This window comes from Nilaparvata lugens, chromosome 7 (assembly GCF_014356525.2).
Source record: "Nilaparvata lugens isolate BPH chromosome 7, ASM1435652v1, whole genome shotgun sequence".
Lineage (NCBI taxonomy): Eukaryota > Metazoa > Arthropoda > Insecta > Hemiptera > Delphacidae > Nilaparvata > Nilaparvata lugens.
In genome coordinates this window covers 34301103-34321748 of record NC_052510.1, presented here as the reverse complement: position 1 = coordinate 34321748, position 20646 = coordinate 34301103, and the positions used below count along the sequence as shown (strand labels likewise).

Sequence of the window (20646 nt, the reverse complement as noted above, 5' to 3'; positions counted from 1 at the left end):
CAGTCATAAGTGTACATATTAATTGAACAATCAATATCAGTAAGAATATCTAATGAGATATTCGCTGTTAACATTTTCAAGTAGTATGTTAGGGTAGAAAAAATTAGCTCATTAGTCTCCAGACTAGATAGCTATAGTAATTGACAAAAAAATATGTGGAACTGACAATATCGTTTTTATTTCACCTTAATATGAAGAAATTCCACAATACCTCTGTCAATAGTGTAAATTTAAATTATATATATTTTTTAAATTTATTTTTCAAAAATATCCGTATAAAGACGTCACGATAGCCCTCTTGACGCAATTTTCCTTTCAACTACCTTCTATTGTCATATTTACCCTGATTTCCGTATATTTCATTTCAAATTTATTTTCCATAGTTATTCGCTTACTCGGCGCATATAATATTTTAATTTGTTATCTATTAAACCGTGTTCTTTCATAAAATTTATTGTTTGATATGGCTGATAAATCTGCATGCACAATATGCCAGGCTGCAATTCCGGCGACTAGAAGCAAACTTGCATGTAGTGATTGTAAAAAACTAAGTCATCCTCAATGTGTTAACATGACCAAGGCAGACGTGGAATGTATTGTCAACGAGGGTCAGATTTGGAGATGCCCACCTTGTTCCAAGTTGAGGAGGCAGAGTATGAGTGCTGTGTCTTCTGCTGAGGATGGCAATGCCAGCATATCACAAGTGATATTTATGCTAGAGGAGGCCAGAGAGGATAGGAAGCGAATGGAGAGGGAATTTAATGCTTCTTTCGAGTTTGCAAACAGTAAGATTGACGACCAGACTAATACAATTACTAATCAAACTTTGAAAATAAATGAGTGCCTTAGATTAATTGAGGACTTGAAAAAAGAGAATACAAGCCTTAAGAGGAAAGTTTGTGACTTGGAGACACGGCTCGAAGATGCTGAACAGTACACACGCTCCAATACACTTGAAATCTATGGAGTACCAGAGACGAAAAACGAGGATGTGTATGAAACTGTAAAGAGAGTGTGTAATGCTCTTGATGTTAATATAACAAGATAAAAAATTGACGTCTGCCATCGACTGGGAAAACCTAAGGGAGACAATCGGCCTGCTGGTATTATTGTGAAATTTGTCAGGAGAGAGGACAAGTTCTCGGTGGTGGCGAGGAGAAAGGTTAAGCGTAATTTATCGACGCAGGACCTTGGATTCCAGCAGCAGGCAGTAGTCTACATCAACGAGAGTCTAAGTCCGGCGCGGAGAAGAATTTTTGCAGCTGCCAGGGAGGCTAAGAAGAAATATGACTACGCTTATCTGTGGGTGCAGAACGGGAAGATACTAATGAGGAAGGAGCAGGGTAAACCGATTGTGAAAATATCGTCGTTGAGTGATCTCGATAGACTTTAAATTGTTTTTTCTTAATGTTTCAATACTAGAGGAAAATATCAATGACTTTCGTTTATTGCAAAAATTTCGCTTTCGCTACTCGGGTAGAAATAAGGAATGTTTAATTTTTCATTGTTTGTTTTCTCTCCTATATAAAATTGATTTCTCTAGTTGGTCAAACGTTTTATATTACTTATATTATTTGATAATAGTATATCGTAGAGGTTATGAATCCAATTGTGCACATTGGGTCAAGCGATGTGCTCTAGTTGGTTTATCTCAATTTTTGTGTAATGATAACATTTTCAGCAATGGAAAGCATAGTACTGGTGACACAGATTTTATCACTCAGTTCAGAGCTTTATCAAGCTCCGTTATGATTGTGATGGCTATCCCAGTCGAATTGATAACAGATTTTTGTAGCGGTCTATCGTTTTTTATTATCAATCATGTTAGTTTAAACTGTTTTCTTCTATTCATATTATGTTCTGGTGGAGCTGCTTTTGCCAAATTGATTTTCATTTGTTCAAAAGATTCATTTATTTTTCCCCCATTTATATCAAATTTATGGAAAAGAGTGCAATTGTTGATTGATGCTAGTTAATTTAAACTTCAAAGTTAGCGAATGAATAATTCTGAAACGACTCTTTTAAGCTCAATTGATGAAGTGAATGAGTTTTTTGATTCGGATTCTGGTATTTTGTTCTTCCATCAAAACATCCGAAGCCTAAATACTAATTTTGATAACTTCCTTTCATACATTAATAATTTAATAACCAAGCCACATATAATAATTTTAAGTGAAGCCTGGTTGCAGGATATGAATGAATTAAATTTATATAATATTGTCGGATATGAAAGCTTTGCTGCTGCTGGTTCTGTGACGAGGGCGGGCGATGTTGTGATCTTTGTTCATTCTTCTATTACTGCCACTAAAAAGGATTGTTGCATTGCTGACTGTGACTCACTGTTACTTTTTTGTAAATACAAGAATTATTTATTTAATGTGTTAGGTTTGTACAGATTTCACCTAGGTGATCGGCATACATTTATTGCCAGTTTTGATAGATTCTTGGCTACCACCAGGAGCTCAGATTTATATTGTCTAGGGGATGTTAACCTAAATGTTAGTGTTTCGGATGTTTATAGTGATTCGTATCTAAATTGTCTCAATGGAAATGGTATGCAGCAGTTAATAGATATAGGGACGAGGGTAGTGGGGTCATCTTCAACCTGTATTGACCACTTATCATATCGTTCAAATCTTTTTGTCATTGAAACCCTAATCACGGATCACCGGGCGGTGGCTTGTATTTTGCCTATAGTTATTGAAAAGAGAAGGATTCAGCAGTCTGAATTTAAAAAATTGGACCACAAGCGTTTGAGTACCTTATTAAAATATGAAAATTGGGAACCTGTCTTTGAAGAACCCGAAACTAACAAAGCATTTGATATTTTTTATCAAATCTTAAATAACTGTATTGTAGAATCACAAAAAAATATTAAATACAAACAGAACATAAAAATGTTAAAGCCCTGGATGACTCCTGGTTTGTCCAATGCCATTTATGTAAGAGACAAATTGCATAAGATGCATAAAAATGATCCAAACAATTTGATCCTCAAAAGAAAATTCGTAAATATGAAAGATAAAATAAAAGTATGGGTGAAAGAGGCCAAACTTCTATTTTACTCTTCACAGTTATTCATTCAAAAACATAACCCCCGAGAAAAATGGAAAACAATAAAAACACTTTTCCCAGTAAAAGACAATAATAAAGATACGGATATTGTGTTGCAGGAGAATGGTATTTTAATTGATGACAACCGCCTAGTTTCTGACGTAATGAATAAATACTTTATTGAAATGCCTAAGAATCTTTCTGATTCTTTTCCTGCTTTACCCACCCATATTCAGGCACAATCTTCAGAGTCCTTCAGAATTAAAACTAGCCATAAATCTATTTTTTTCAGCCCTGTTACACTTGTTGAACTCAAAACATTTGTTGACTCTCTTTCTACTCGTAAAAGTTCGGGTGACGATGTTGTGACTGCTAGAATCCTTAAAGATAACTTTTCTTCTATTTCTTCAGTTCTTTTATATTTGTTTAACTTGTCGTTGGTATCTGGTTGTTTTCCTGAAATACTGAAGTCGGCTACTGTTGTTCCCATCTTCAAAAAAGGAAATAAACTCAGTAAAGAAAACTACAGACCCATCTCATTATTACCAGTCATGTCAAAACTATTTGAAAAAATTATAAAAACTAGATTACTTTCATTCCTCAATAGCTGCAACTTTTTTTCGGCCTGCCAGTTCGGTTTCAGGGAAAATCTTTGTACAGAAATTGCCTTACAGCATCTTTTGGAATATGTCTATTCAGGATTAAACAGTGGCTGTAGTGGCAAAACAGCGGGAATCTTCCTGGATATTAGTAAAGCATTCGATACAGTTAATCATAGTCTGCTGTTCCGCAAGCTGGAGAGTGCTGGTGTAAGGGGAATTCCACTAGATTGGTTTAAGTCCTTCCTACAGGGTAGGAAACAGTATGTAAGGATCAGAAACGTTGCAAGTGAAGTATTACCCATAACTTGTGGTGTGCCGCAAGGTTCGGTTCTTGGTCCTATTCTCTTCTTAATTTTTGTAAATGATTTGTATAATGGTGAATTGAATGGACGGATAACTGCTTTTGCGGACGACACTGCTCTTTCATATAAAAGTAATAACCTTCAAGATTTACATCAGAAAATGCAGTCTGACTTGAACAAAATATCTCTATGGTTTACATGTAACAAACTTAAAATTAATGTAGCCAAAACTAATTATATGATGTTCAGTCTCTCTGGAAGTGCTGACTTGCCTGCTCCACTGCGCTTTCACTCTCCGGTTTGTTCCTATTCTAGCTGTGACTGTCCCAGTATCAGTCCAGCAAAGACTATCAAATATTTGGGTCTTTCACTGGATGAAAATCTGAATTGGAGGCAACAAATTGAAACTCTAAAGAAGTCTTTAAGGTTCTATTTGATGATTTTCCATCGCATTAAATATTTGTGCGATTTTAATGTAATGAAGGAACTTTATTTTTCATTTGTACATTCCAAAATTTAATATGGAATCACATGTTGGGGAAGCTCCTATTACGCTAACCAGGATCCAATTATTAAACTTCAAAAAGCTTTTATAAGATTGATAACGGGCAGTAGGTTTGATGATCATACATTTCCACTGTTCTGTCATCTTGGAATTTTGCCTGTTAGGTTTCTATATGTATTCAAGGTTTTGTCATTGTTCTTCAATATAAGTGGAAATAGAGGTGTGACAATTGATTACTGTCAGCCTGTTACCGCACTTCGACAGACCAGGCGGACTGCGGCTTCCCAAGTCAGATGTCCTAAACCCAATTGCACTCTTTTTCGTAAAACGTTCATTTTCCTGGCACCTAGATTTTATAATGCTTTGCCGCTTCAGGTCAAGAATGCCATTGCTGCATGTAATTGTGGGAATAAGATTAAGAGATTAATTAAAATTTGGCTTTTGTCACTCACTCCCGAAGCTCTAGAGTTTTTGTTCATAATTATTGTTTAATCCGTCTATTTTTCTTTCCATTCTGTTAACTTTGCATTCTGTTATCTTGCTTTTCTTTTTATTTTTTCTCCTCTTTATTTTTTTTTTGTATTTTCCCTGCTCTTCGTACCGTTTTTTTTTTTTGCAACATAAATCAATAAATTAATCTTTTCACACAATTTGAATCTCTATTTTTAATGATTTTCTTTTGCTTTCTCTAATTAGCATCATCTCTTTAATAATTAAATACTATAATATCCTATTTTGATTACAGCCCATAAATGTTTTTTTTATCTCTCTTTTTTCTTTTTTTTTCAGTCCATTCTATTGCTTTAGTAAAATAGTGTGTTAGACTCCCTCCAGCGGTCCGTAAGTTGCATCTTACGTGCTGGATTGTATTTTTCTCAATAAGTAATAAGTTGCATTATAATATTAAAATATCTCATATTTTAAGATTTTGTATATAATAATCTTGTTTGTTTGTTTTTGATATGCATGTATTTTACATTTCCTTGTATTGTGCTTATTGAGAATAAAACTTCATTCATTCATTCATTCATTCATTCATTCATTCATATCTATTTTCAATTCTGGCTTTTTTTTGTAAAAAACTTGGAATGATATTTCTTATGTTATGTTAGGAGGCCTTCCGCCAGGAAGTAAACAGTTTAGCAACATTGCAAAGGTGATTCATCAAACGAAATGGAAACTGATAAAAATGAGGCAAGAACAAAATAGATCTTACAAAGAAGTGTGTGCGCCAGTTCTTGATAAATGCAGGTAACATTTCGTTTTCTTCAACCTTTCTTATTTAGTGTTAGAAATATTATCAAGATTTACTCAAAAGTTTACTTTTTCTAATACCATTGAGTTTTCTGTACATATCTATCAAGCATTTTTCATGTTCCTGATCAATTTTACCAATTTCTGTTGAATATTTGGGAACCTTTAGCTTGGAAGTTTAGAGCTGATATGTAGAGTTGTTGAACATGGCAAATGCATCAAATCAGCCCAACAAATACTCAACTTCTTACGAACAATATTCTGTGCCGGAATATTAGGCTTGTATACACTAATTCTGACTGTAATCTTGGGAACGTTCATTCCAAATTTATATTTGTTTTTATCCCAAATGGAAAAGTAGTTTGTAACAGACCTTTGCTTATAGTTTGTATAAGAGGTATCCCACTACTTTGGATACCAATAGCCTGCATTAGATTCTAGACATTATTCCGATAATGTTCTACTTTAATGTTATTCTAACAAGCAAATTAATATCCTCCATTTCTTTATTTTTTATGGATTACATTTTTATATATTCTGATTATGTGTATGCAAGTTACTCATCAATGTATTTGTTCCTAAATTACAGATATCTGTTGTATGAAGTACGTCCGGCTACTAGTCATGAAGTAAATGCACTGAAGCACCTTCAAATTTTGCACACCGTTCCATTGTGGAAAAGAACTGTTAAGAAAGTTATCAGAGATATTAGACTGAAAAATAAAGTTGAGACGAGCCCTGAAGAAGCTGATCCACAAGTAAGAAAGCAATGAAATTACTCTCATTTTAGGAAAGTAAAAGTAATTTCTAGCGTATTTTAAAGATATTTCTATTTTCAAATTTGTCAGTTGCAGATTGGACCTGTCACAATATTCATCTAATATTCATAAATCACATAAAATGAGAATTACGGTAATATCTGTATAACTTTTTATCGGGTGGAGAGGCATTATCTTGCATTGGAAAATTCAATTAGTCTCAATAACTGCCCTTGTCTCTCCTCCAACTACAATTTTTCAATGGCAAAAACGTAATTTCTATTTTTTTTAAATTAATCCAATTTAGTAACTTTCCAATAAAATTAATTTCTCAATAGAATCGATTCAGATATATACTCTCTCATTTGATTATTATCTTTTACATAATCATTCTACATAAATTACATGGTTCAATTAATTTTCAATCCTACAGAATTTGCTAGGTTTGATTTTATCTCTTAATCAATATTCCAATTTTTTTCTATTTCTCATAATAGATAATATTTTTATTGGTTGAATGATTGGATTTATGATTTTTATCTAGGTTAAATCCACGGAAACTAAAAAGAAAGGGGACTGCACTGAAAAGAAGATTTCTAGTGAAGATGATAAACCTTACAGTCCAGGTACGAATGTGAACTTACTAATCTATTCATCTCAGCATGCATCTATTGATTAGTTGTATCATCAACCACTCCATTATCCACGCTAAATTCATACGTTTAGTATGTATAGTATCATTGTCTTAGTGTAGAGGTGTAGTCAGCCCTCTTTATCAATAATAAAATTTTTTGGTTTCCAGGTTTTGATTTCTGTGATGTAAAGTGCCATAATGAATCGGTTCTTGTTCAATCGATAGTGGGATTTGTCACTCATGAAGAGGGAGGAGATGTTGAGGCACTACGGAAAGCAATGTATTGTCAGGTATGAAACGAGAACTAGCTTCAAATTCTCAAATATGCTATTGTCCAATGATTAAAAGGATTTGTAGGCAATACAGTTTGAACTTAAATTTTCATATGTTGGGAATTCAGCTTAGACTTGAATTCCTTGGTTATTAAGCAACAACGTTCAATCATTCTCGATATTGGATTTACTTGCTCTTACGAGGGTAGGCTGATAAGTAATGCACACATGCTTGTTGAGCACAAACCAAATAACCCCCAGAAGCGAGCCTGGTGGCATGTGGAAGTTCTATTTATCCTCTACACGGCTGCGTAGTTTGAAGGTGTTGTGTTCATCCAGTTTGGTTTGGTTAGTGAAAGAATGGCGTCGTGTTCTGGTGTTATGTAAACGCGAATTAAACAACGCGTTGTTATCGAATTTGTGACTGCTGAGAAAGTGAATCCCGGTGAAATTCATCGTCGTTTAAAGGTTATTTAATTCTTGATTCTTCTCAATAATGATCTATGAAGTCGTCTCCTTCCTAACGGTAGCACTTCAAATTGTTCCCAGCATTCCAATCAACGCTGTTTATTCTCGTCTGTCAGACGGCGTGGTACCCATCGTGCACAGATGTTATGGTATCCCAATTGTTCAATAATGAGGCCGACATGTTACTTGGATATTCCAACTTGGTTTGCGATATGCTGTTGAGTGATTCGCCGGTCATTTTGAATCAAGTCTTCGACGAGTTTATGATGATTATCGTCTGTGGCAGTGATTGGACGTACGCTGGGTGTTTCATCAACAATTGAGGCTTTTCCAGGTTGGAAATCTCGAAATTTTATAACCCATTGATTCACGGTAGACCTATCAACAGTATCGTCACAATAAACAGCCTTTAAACGACGATGAATCTCACTAGGATTCAATTTCTCAGCAGTTAAAAATTCGATAACAGCGCGTTGTTTAATTCGCGTTGACATAACACCAAAACACGACGCCATACTTTCACTAACCAAACAAAACTGGATGAGCACAACGCCTTCAAACTGCGCAGCCGTATAGAGGAGAAATAGTACTTCTACATGCCACCAGGCGCGCTTCTGAAGTTTATTTGGTTTGTGCTCTACAAGCATGTGTGCATTAGTTATCAGCCTACCCTCGTAATAAATTACAATTTTAATTGGTGTTCCGTGCTCCGCAATGGTCTATTTTAAAACTTGAAAAACTGAAAACTTGACATAATGAAATCTTGAAGAATTTGAAATAGGCCTATAACCATCCTCGGTTAATAGAATATGTATGTAAAATTTCAAGTTGATCATTCCAGTAGTTCAGACGTGATGATGCGTCAAATATAAAGGTGTGTACAGGCTTTCGCTCTGCTCCGCAATCGAACGTCCCTCGAGCAGATCGATTGATGATCGAAGGTGGAGCAAGAGTGGAACGCGAGAAGAGCGTATAACAGAGGTCGAGCTAGGCAAGCTCCTAGGTAGAACCAATAGTTGCGCATGCGTGGTCAACGTTTTTGTTTGTAATGATTGTTAATAGTTACGATCTCTGTATTAGCAAATAAAATTATCAAAATAAATAATTAATTATTAAATTAAATAATATAAAATTATAAAAGCATTTATTATAATAGGTACCGGCATATTAGCATTTAGAAGAAAGAAGTCGAACTCCCAACCAAGCCTTTCACCTTTTGAAACATTGACAGACATTACCTTTTATAATAAAACATTAAAATAAATGCAATAATAATAATAATATTTATTTTCAATTTATTATATAAACATATTAGTCCAGTCAATATCTTAGACATAAAAAAGGGGGTGTGCTTGCAATTTATATTGTAGTTCTGATTTTTTTATATATTATTGAGATAAGTCCAGAACCAATTTCTTCATGCAAAATTTCCTTGTGCTAGATACAGGGTGGCCCAAAAACCTCGTATTTTCGGCTCATTTTCCAGTTTTCAGCTATTTGTGCCAAATCTCTTAATCGGACAGAAAAATTTGCTATCGCCTTTTTTTAAATTATATAATTCTGAATAAAATGAGATCATTCGGAACTCTCTATCTCCAATGAGTACTGAGTTATGATTTTTGAAAAATGAGTAAAATTTGAAGAAGAAATAAATTTTTATGAATTTTAGTTTTTGCTCAACAATATCTTCCGATTGTTACCATTTAGACGTATAATTCAAAATCCCTCTGGGCGTATTTTTGTGCTCTACAATCTGATATCAGGTAGAGCGCTCTATCTCATATAGATTTCCAGGTACACCTGACAACAATGCTCCTTGTATTGTGAAAAACACCTAATTTTCAGATTCAACCATCATCACCAACTACATTGTCTCCTCACATTGATATTTAGCACGATGACATAAGTTCATGAGTTTATGTTTTATGAAATCACCCCGTTAGATGCACTTTATTTCAGTATTTCCTAGTGGAGAGGCGCGCTTAAGGATACCTCAAGAATCAAAATTTCAAACTCTTATAACTTATGACACAATGCTCAGATTTCATCGTACAACACTTCATTCTTCTCGGCTCGTCATGGCATTACAAAATCATGCATCATGTAAGTCATTATATAGTGACTGGACTATAATTTATTACTAGTAGGCTACCCAGCAATCCCCTGGTCAGAATATTTCATTTAGTTTTGTCACCCGATCAGCTGGATGGAACGTATCACATTATTTGTGAGGTTAGGTTGTAACGAAGTCAACAATAAGAAAAGTGCGGAGCGATCATCCTTTCGAACCTCTATCGAACCCTTGCGTAATATCTCGAGTAACGTTCATGATCGGATCGATTGCGGAGCGTGTTCGAGGCGCGAATATCTGTACGCACCTTAATTTTCCTATCCCGTACGTGTATAAGCCAGTTATCTACTTTATTATAGTATATGTGTGATGAGGTTCATACTAAGAAATATGCTATTGTCCTCTTTATTTGTTCAACTTCTTCATTGCGAATAATAGTTTTACAGCTTTATTCATTCATGCAAGAATAAATTAATTTGTTTTAATGGACAAATATAGCAAAAGATAATATTATTAAGAATACCATTGTCGAATGAAACTACACTTGTTTAGTTGAGTAGTTGAACTATTGCTTGAAGATGATTGTAAATAAATTAAGTGTAATTATACAGGTTGAGAGAGCTAACATGAGAAAGAAAGGAATATCTCTGATTATGGAACTATTGAAGCGAGACAGCTTGATTCCTAGTGTGAAGTACAATGTTATTAATGGATGGCTAGGACAAGTTCATCAGAAGAATAAGGATAGGTAAGATTATTTATCTCTTCTTATTTACATGAATACCATTAAATTTATATTGTTTAATTTATAGTTACTTTCTATATCTTATTCCTATCACTTCACGTTACTTCATATACTTATTTACAGAAGATTCATTGTAGGTTTTAATTCGATGCACATTTCAAACTCAGAGAAACACTTGTCAGGTTTTCGCCATTTGATATCTGATCGATTCTGTCAGGAATAAAAGAACTGTCCACTAATAGTTATTATAATTTAAAAATATAATTTTATTCTACAAAACTTGAGATCCGTATGGGGTGCTGATGCGAGCACTCTCAGAACTACAGACAGAGAACTCTGTTCTCCTCAGTTGCAGAATAAGCCTGTCTTGTTTGGAGTTGCTCAGCCCACGCAAAGAAAGTGGATGTAGCCCTCAATGAAAGCTGCAGGATTGTGACAGGCTGCCTGAAGCCAACTAGAACCCACTACCTCCACCAACTCCCCCTCCAATCCGAAGAGAAATAGCCGGAAGAGCTGAGCGAACTCGACAGGCTACAAGTGATAGGTATCCAATGTCTGGCCATACTCCTGCCACTCACCGACTAAAGTTCCGACGCAGTTTCTTGAGCGAAGCAAAAGTGCTAGACCAGGAAACGATTCAGCTGTGGCAGGGGAGTGCAGATTACACTGGCATGGAGCTGCAGGAGCGACGCCAACAGGAGCAAGTGGAAGACCATGAACCGCCTCAGAGTTGAATGTGCCTGTACTAGAGAATACTGCAAAACTTGGAGGCAGATTGTCGACCCGCACTGCGACTGTGATGATTGATATTCAGTCAGATGACCAACTATTAGAATGCTGTCTAGCATCAGCATGTACAAGACAAGCCCTTTTTATTTTTAATGACAAAGCTTTTGAAACAGTGGATTATCATTCAAATATTTGCTTATATTATCACCTGACACTTACGGAAAGATCCGTATTGCTCTGTTCGAGCATTCTATCCATTATATTGTAATAATTTCATAGGTGCATGGGTATCAAGAAAACGGACTCAACTTCTCGCTTTGGGATACTGCACACTTTTCAAGTCCAATTACATGGTTTTAAATTATTGTCAATCACTAATAACTACTATTAATGTAGTGAGAGTATATTAATACTCTTGGAATAGTGGAGTTCAGGTCAAAAGTTCCCAATGAATTTTAGAAAATGTATGTGTGATGAGACTTGAAAATAGTATAAGCATTAGCTATTCAATAAACATTGACTCCTTCTCTAATAGACTTGTTCCATATTAGGGGAGTAATTTTCAGGGGAATATATTATTGTTGAATGAGCGAAGCGAAATCTATGTTTCAAGTCAATCGGCGTTTGTCTGTCTGTTTGTACCGCAGTTACAGTCGCATTTATGGACAGATTTCGATGAAATTTGGTATACAAGTACTTTGAAACAAGGCGCAGGAACATATATATTTAAATTTTTTTAATTCATCCCAGTTTCAAGATGGTGGCCCTTTATTCGGGAATTTTATCCTAAAAATCAACCTAACTTTTCAATACTTTATCGGATCAGGTTAAAATTGGGCTCATTCTTCTCAGCGCTCAAAGCGGTATTATTTCATGTATTACATGTTCATACATCACATGTTGAAAATTTTGAATTTTTTATAATTCGATAATTTTTTTCAGTCCCACATTTCAAATTTCATATTTTTATCTCTTCAACCGTGCATCCTAGCTCAAAAGTATAAAGAGCTTCTATTTCTCAGCATTCTCCACCGATCCTATTGCATATCATATACCATTATACTCTAAATCCAATTTGTATGTGTGCTTGTGTGTGAATAGGCGGGCGTGTGTGAGTAGTGATGTTAGTGTGTGTAGCGAGTTCTACTGTTCTCCGAACTAATAGTAATAAAATAATGTAAAGTTAAATAATCTCAATATCTTACAGATTTTCTTGGAGTGAAATTTCGTTTTTCAATTTGGTTTCAAATTTATGTAAAATGAAAATTCCATGTTTGTAGTGTTTGCACTGAAAATTGGACAAGTGAAGGAAACAGCTAAACTACTTTTTGGACTGTGTCATCATCTTAATTTGGAAGAAAAATCAAACAAGGATTGCCTTAGTATTCTATTTACCAATGTAGTATTACATCAGTGTCATTTGTAGAATTAAATAAATAAACTGATGGAAAAATTTTGTTAAATAGGTTTATACACACATATACACGTATAATAGCATGCATTTGAAAATATTGCTCAATCATTTTTTTTCATTTAATTTTCAGATGGGAGAATCTAGAAGATATTCTGCTTGTGACTCCTTATCAGAAAACGGAAATAATATTGATGAAGAATGAAGTATTGCAGTGGACTTTGGATAGTCTGAAGAAGCTGGTGATACAGGCGGACAAATGGGCCAAATGGTATTCACCCCGCGCGCCACTCAATTGCCTCAAAAAGCTTGCTTGGACAAGGTTTGCATTAATTCTTCTATTTCAATTTTGTATTCGAACAATCATTCTCATTCAGTATACTAAAATGTATTGAAAAGTTCTGGCTTATGACTGAATCTGTTTTGGCTCCAAATTATTGTTGAGACATTTGAGATACCACTTCTCCATTTAACATGATTCTATTCAATATTGAAGAAAATCTCAAAAACTTCAGTGGTTTGCAATATTAAATCATTATTAAACGGAATTCCTAATTAAATTCGGTCAACCACCCCGAAGACTTCTGCTTCTGCAAATATTGACAGCTGGGTGAACAGCTCGAAGGAAATTCGATGAGACCTACTATCTAAAAGCTATTTTCCAGCCCGGGAATCGAACCCTGTTCCTCCCATTTGCCGGATAGGAAAATTTTCAAACAAATATACCAATCTGTCAATTTCAGGATTACAGCGCTCATTTCTAACTAAGACAAAGCAGCCAGCTTGTATACAGATTGAAATCAAATGAGAAATTGCATTCGTTCAAATGCTGATGAATATGAAATAATTATTAAACGGAGTTCCAAATTGAATGCAATTTAATTCTTAAATGCAATTCCTTTTTTATTTTCATCTGTAGTCTGCAATATCGTTTCCGTTTTTTCTACTGTAATACCTTACGATTTCAAAATTTTTAAATTTTATTCAATATTGATACAGACACAAATTAATAAAAGTCAAACTAAAGAAACAATACAATTGAAATATAAAATTCTGTAATAAACAGCCTTCATGGTGGAGTGTGCTGAATAGAAGGAAAATACCCAGCCATCTATGGTTTTCCATGTATTAGGCTTGTAGAGTGTATAGGTGAAGATGCGTGAAAAAGGGATTAATTATATTATTACATGCTATTCAGTGATAGATAACTTCCTCTCTTTACAGGTTTGTTTTATCTCTAATTGGTATGCTGTCACAACTGCATGGTCGAAACGAGTTGAACCTTATAATCAACTCTGGAATTTTTCCAATCATAGAGTTCATTCTGAAGGAGATAGGTAAGTTTTTTACTATTGTATTATCCGTCCTTCCATCGTCCCTTCTCTAGTATATTTGTGTATCCTAGGTCTTTGTTTTGCACGGTCAGTCTCTTTTCATATCAATATACATTGAAACCTCCAAATTTTGACATTTGGGCTCAAATATCTATCTAATAAAATCAAAATTAAAATGCTTATATTAATATCTATTTGAGAATATTATCTAAAATAGTTGAATAATAATAACTAGAAATAATGAGAATATTATCTCAATGGTTGCCTGATGATGAAACAAGAGTTTTTTATAGATCTTCTAATCCCTTACCTGCTACACCCTTTGGTAGCTCCCTTTGATCAGTCCTGAACACTTGTAGAGCCGCCCTCCAAATATAATTTATTAATCTAAAAATTTCTTCCTGGTGGTTCAGAACACACTCATATCTCATTATCATCCGGCTCAATACTCTGGCCGACCGACTCACGGATAGCATCACTGTCATTGTCTCTGCTAAAGTCGAACAAAAATTAGAGGCTAGGCTGCTTGCAGTTGAAAACGAATTAACTGCAATGAAGGCTTCCAACGAGAAAAAGGAAGAGAAGCTGGAAACTCGCATCGATGGTCTAGCCCAATACCAGCGCCGAAACAACCTCCGTATTTTTGGGGTGACCGAGTCGGCGAATGAAGGTGTTCTGGAGGTTGTGTCCTCACTGTTCAGGGATCGACTTGGCATTCAGGACTTCAACCCGAATCTCATAGACCGTTGTCACCGGGTTGGTCGCGAGCGGCCTCCATCCAGTCAGCAGCCGCCAAGGATGCCTCGAGCGATACTTGTAAAGTTTGTGAGCTATCAGACAAGGCGTTGCGTGATCTCAATGAGACAGAAGCTGAGAGGAACTCCTGTCACTATCAAGGAAGATCTCACGCGTCAAAGGTACGAGTTCAGCAGGGAGGTGGCTGAGAGGGTAGGCTGGAAGAATGTGTGGACAATAGATGGACGAGTTCTCTGGAGGGAAGGTGATAACTCAGGAGAATCAGTGTAAGTGCTTTATTAATTCAATCACAACTATTGACTTATAAATGGTTGTATTGCTATGTAAACGGTAGTGAGGAACGAAATAAGTAAGGAAAGAACTCAACTGTTATCTATTTCTTCGTTTATAAGAAAAATTAAATATTGATTGATTAGAGTTAAAGACTCTGGACTTTTTTTCTGCTCAATGAAGTTTTAAATTGATTTGATAGTCTTTTTTGTGTTTTCTCTTCACATTGTTTTTGTTATTCTTATCACCATTATTTAAGTTCTTGTTTCTCCCATTAAGCTCTTATAATCATGAATATGCGTACTTACGTAGCTTTTATTATTTTGTATTAGAATTGTTGATTAGAATAATTTTCGAATGATGAGACTGTGTGTTGAAAGCTTCATTGATAACACAAGATAAGTGTCGATTGAATTCAATTATTGAATCATAATTCAAAACAGGATTGTTGAATGTGGATAGGTCTACCTATCTTTATTGTACCGTAGCAGCTCTTTCTTTTTTTTCAGTGATAACAATTATTGCTCAAAACCTATATTATTGCACATTTAGATAAGCGGGAACCCGTGTTAAATTTACGCTATAATCTTATCTTTTAATCCATTCTCATTTCTTATCATATTATTATTTCAAAGTCATCTAGCAGTTCGTAAAAGAATCTAACTATCATTTATCAACTTGTTACTTTTATCCTCTAAATGTCTGATTACATCTCTTTAATGCAGACTTCAATGAAAGGCGACAACTCCTTGAAAATATGTCATACAAACATTCAATCTTTGCCAGCGCATTTTGACTTTTTTAAAATCATGTTATCTTCAGTTCCTCTAGATATTGTAGTATTGAGTGAGTCTTGGCTTAAACCTAGTTTGCAGTCCTCAGCTTTTGCTATTCCTGAATATTCACTATTTAGAAACGACAGAATTAATAAGGGTGGTGGGGGAGTAGCTATCTATGTAAGATCCTCTTTTGCGGCTCGAGTTATAGTGTGTTCGGAGCCGGTGTACTCTCATTCTCCCGAATTCCTCCTCCTTGATGTGAGAGTGGGTGGCGAGTCTTTTTTGGTTGCTGGTGCTTATCGCCCGCCTAGGGCAGGTAGTTTCCACACATTCGAGGATGCATTAGCTAGAGTTATGCATAGATACAACCACATAGTTATTGTTGGAGACTTCAATGCTGATCTGATTAAAGATTCTCCTGAAGTAAGACAGATTAAAGCTGTTGCTGACACATTCAACTTCACAATTTCACCTAGTGGTCCGACATTCCATACAGCAACATGTGATTCACTTCTCGACCTAGCAATTGTAAGTGATTATTCTAGTGTTATTACAAATGGACAAGCTCGTTGTAACGATTTTCAGCACATGATATAATATATTTTACATACAATCTGAAGCAATCTGAACCAATTACAATACAACATTTGAATATCGAGACTTCCGTAACTTTGATTTAGATTCGTGTCTGGAAGCTGCAGTGCGTCTTCCATGGCACAACATTTTGAATACAACAGATATTGACGATAAGATCAACACTTTCAATCCATTTATTTTTTCCATTTTTGATGATTTTGCGCCTGTTAAATCAGTAACAATAAAAAGTAAACCGTGTCCCTGGATAACAAGTGATATAATACGGATTAGGAAGGAAAGAGACAGGGCAAGGCGCCTGTATCTCCGAACGCATAGAGAGTCTGATTTAGCCCGCTTCAAAAGTTTGCGAAACAAAGTCAAGTCTATGTGGGAACTCCAAGTTAAGATATTTCCATACTCAGTTCGAAAGCGACGGAAACGCCTCGGTACTTTGGTCGAGATTGAGAAATTTAGGAGCTTCGCCTGTTAAGAGTGCATCAGGAGGGCTGGCGGTCTCACCTAGCGACTTGAATAGATTCTTTTGTACTCCTCATCCACCATCAGGTCTCCCTGATTACCGAACAATTTCTCAAATGTTAAATTTGTCGAATCCTCGAATTCTTGATGATCAGTTCCATTTTTCTCACGTGACTCCTATAGCTTACACTATATAAAATATGAATAAGAACAGCAAGGGTATTGATATGATTCCAATCTCGTTCTTTAAAAAAATAATGCCAGTTCTTTTACCATCAATTACGCATATATTTAATTTCTCTCTTCAAATGGGTATTTTCCCGAATTTGTGGAAGTATTTTATTATAAGACCAATCCCAAAGATATCTAACTCCCCGGAAAACTAGTGGTTGGTCCTGTTGATATAAGTATTAACAGAAAAATCTTGGAAGGTAATAGAAAACAGGACCGTAGCTCTAATTTTCCACCTGCTTCTGAACCCACTCATAGTAGTAATTTGAAGTATTTTCACTGGAATGTACAATGTCTTAGGAATAAGTTGGATTCGATTGAGTACTATTTACATTCTAATAGGATTGATATTGCATGCTTGGTTGAAACCTGGCTCGAAATTGATGAGGTGGAGTTGTATAAAATTAAAAATTACTCAGTTGCGAGTTCATATTGTAGGTCTCTCAGGAGACATGGTGGTTCAATTATTTATGTTGAAAACAAAATTACATTTAAGCCACTTGAGGTTATTAACAGTATGTCTCTGGAAATAGTTATTGAAGTATCAGCGGTGTTGCTAAACGAGTATAATACTATAGTGGTATCGCTATATAGACCTAATACAAATAATACACGGCAGTGTTTTATGATCTTCATGGAAAGGTTGGCTTGCATTCTTGAATATTTGAGTAAACACAATTCTAAAATAGTTTTCTGTGGAGATTTTAATGTTGATTTCAGGAAAAGAGGTGACATTGTTTCTGAATTGAAAAATATTTTTTTATCTTATGGATTAAGTTATTGTTTTGAGGGTATTACTAGGCCTGGGAAAAATTATGACACGTGCATAGATAACATTTTTACCAATGTGGAAAATCATTTTTTGTCTTGTGAAATAGTAAAAACTCTTGTTTCTGATCACTGGGCTCTTCTTCTAGCAGTCAAATGTGAAAATGAAGGTAAAACTAAGAAAAAAACAAATGCAGCAACAGTTGAACGTTTAGTGCGTAGCATGAATAACAAAAACATTTATGCTTATGAGTGTCTACTGAGTGCTGTAGATTGGTATAAAATTTATCTGAATAATTCATTGGACATGAAGGTTGATTACTTTCTCGAAATTTTTTTAAATGTAATAAATAAAGCTTTTCCGCTTAAAAGAGTTAGGGATAAGACCACTTTGCCGAAACAAAATAGAGTATACAATCCCGAGTTGAATTGCTTAAAGGATAAATGTGACTGGCTTTATGATATATACTCAAGAACAGGTTCATCTCATGCTAAAGCGCTGCTTAAGAAATATAAGAAATCGTTTAAAAAATTGCTTGAAGAAACTAGGCGCAAAAAGAATGACAACTTCATAGAATCTTCTAGCAATAAGAGTAAAGCGATATGGAGTATTATTAATAGTGAATGTAATAAAGAGGGTCAAATCAAAGTATCTGATAGCAAATTAGATCCATTTGAATTTAATTATTTCTTTGTTGATAAGATCAATGAAATTGTGAAAAAGGTGTCTCAAAAAGTGAGGAGCCAGAACTCTACCAACTATTTGTGTAGTAGCTTAAAACCATCTTGTTCATTTAAGTTCAGTTTAGTTTGTAAGGGTGAAGTTGAAAGCGCTATCAATACCATGAAAGCAGGTAGATGTGAGGATGTTTATGGAATAAACACCTTGGTTGTGAAACTAGGAATGAATTATTTGAGTGATGTTTTGACTCATATTATAAACAGTTGTATATTGAGCTCCATCTTTCCAGATGCACTTAAGCGTATAAAAGTGATTCCCATATTCAAAAAAGGATGCAAATCTGAGTGCAATAGCTTCAGACCTATTTCACTTGTTCCTATTATTTCCAAGGTGTTCGAAAAAGTATTGAATAAACAAATAGTTCAGTATTTTGAAGTCAATCGTCTTTTTAGTGACTGCCAATATGGCTATAGAGCAGGACTGGGAACTGTTAAAGCAACTGTTTCTCTCTTCAATTTTCTTATTGAGTCATTGGAGAAGAAAAATCCAACTGAAATAAGACTATTTGACCTCTCAAGAGCTTTTGACACGGTATCTCATGAAATTCTTTCGAACAAACTGGAGTATTATGGTTTTGAGAAGTCTGCAAGCAATCTCATACGTTCTTATTTGAGCAATAGGTTGCAAAAGGTAGCTTTCAATGGTAATGAGTCTAGTTACATGCCTGTTTCCTATGGTGTGCCACAAGGCTCTATTTTAGGCCCAATTCTGTTTATTATTTATGTAAATGACATGCCAAAAGTAATTGGACCATCAGCTAAAGGATACCTATTTGCTGATGATCTAGAGATTTGTGTTAGCACAAAGACCCTTTCAACTAACGACAGACCAATAAATGAGATGACTCTTATGGTTGAGAACTGGTGTAATGCGAACCTGTTGTGTCTAAATTCAGATAAAATTCAAAAGCTCAGTGTTTCTTATAGCAATAGTTTACATGATGGTGGCCAAAGCATGGTTAATTTTCTTGGATTTATCATAGACTCAAAATTGAAGTGGAACAGTCATATTGATAAAACAGCGAATAAGATGAGTAAAGGACTTTTTATGCTGAGAAAGTTGAGAACAATTGTGAACTTACAGGTCTTAAGAACTGTATACTTTTCACATTTGCACAGCCATCTGTCCTATGGAACTTTAATTTGGGGCTCTCAGAAATATAGCAGTAAATTATTCAGGTTGCAGAAGAAAGCGGTAAGATTGATTTGTGGTCTTCCTCACAGAGGTCACTGTAGAGAGAGTTTCAAATCCATTTGTTTTATGACACTTCCCTCATTATATATTTATCAATGTTTAGTTTATGTTAAGGAAAACCATAGCTCATATGTTCAACAGGGTGTGTGTCATAAATATAATACCAGGAGGAAGAACAATCTTGCTATAAATTTTTGCAATTACTCTAGGTCACAAAAAACATTTTACTACATAGCTATTAAGCTTTTCAATGCTTTACCTGAGAGGATGCAAAGTTTGCCATTGAATGTATTTTCAAAAATTATCAAAAGATTCCTGTTAAAGAATGCGTTCTATACATTGGAAGAGTATTATGAAAGTGTGTGTTCTATGAATATTTTCCATGACAATTTATCATGATTGTACTGTAGTTACCTCCTGTAGTGTGTTTAATGTATTGAGACTGTTATTGATTGCTATTTGGATTTTCTTATTAGTTAATAGTGAGACTCTGTTGCTTGTATGTTTAATGTGTTTTTTGTTGATTGTATCTTTGACTTGTGTAATGCCCTTGATGTCCTCAAGGGTTTCTGCAAATAAAAAAATTTTGAATTTTGAATCCTTCCAATCCGTCAGACTTCCGACCCATTAACATACTCTGTTCCATTTCTAAAGCTTTAGAGAGGATTGTTCATGGGCAGTTAACAGCTCATCTCAGTTCAATTAACTATTTCC

The 20646-nt window shown here is 34.9% G+C and overlaps 1 protein-coding gene across 1 annotated transcript in view; it reads left to right on the top strand.

Annotated features, from left to right (window-relative positions):
* Window positions 1–20646, top strand: part of LOC111051412 (E3 ubiquitin-protein ligase HERC2) — a 258746-nt gene that overhangs the window by 63394 nt on the left and 174706 nt on the right. The window contains exons 29-35 of the mRNA XM_039431914.1: window positions 5576–5714; window positions 6307–6475; window positions 7020–7101; window positions 7278–7399; window positions 10532–10668; window positions 12939–13127; window positions 14030–14142. Of these exons, the coding sequence (XP_039287848.1) occupies window positions 5576–5714; window positions 6307–6475; window positions 7020–7101; window positions 7278–7399; window positions 10532–10668; window positions 12939–13127; window positions 14030–14142 (951 nt within the window). The remainder of the gene's footprint in view (window positions 1–5575; window positions 5715–6306; window positions 6476–7019; window positions 7102–7277; window positions 7400–10531; window positions 10669–12938; window positions 13128–14029; window positions 14143–20646) is intronic.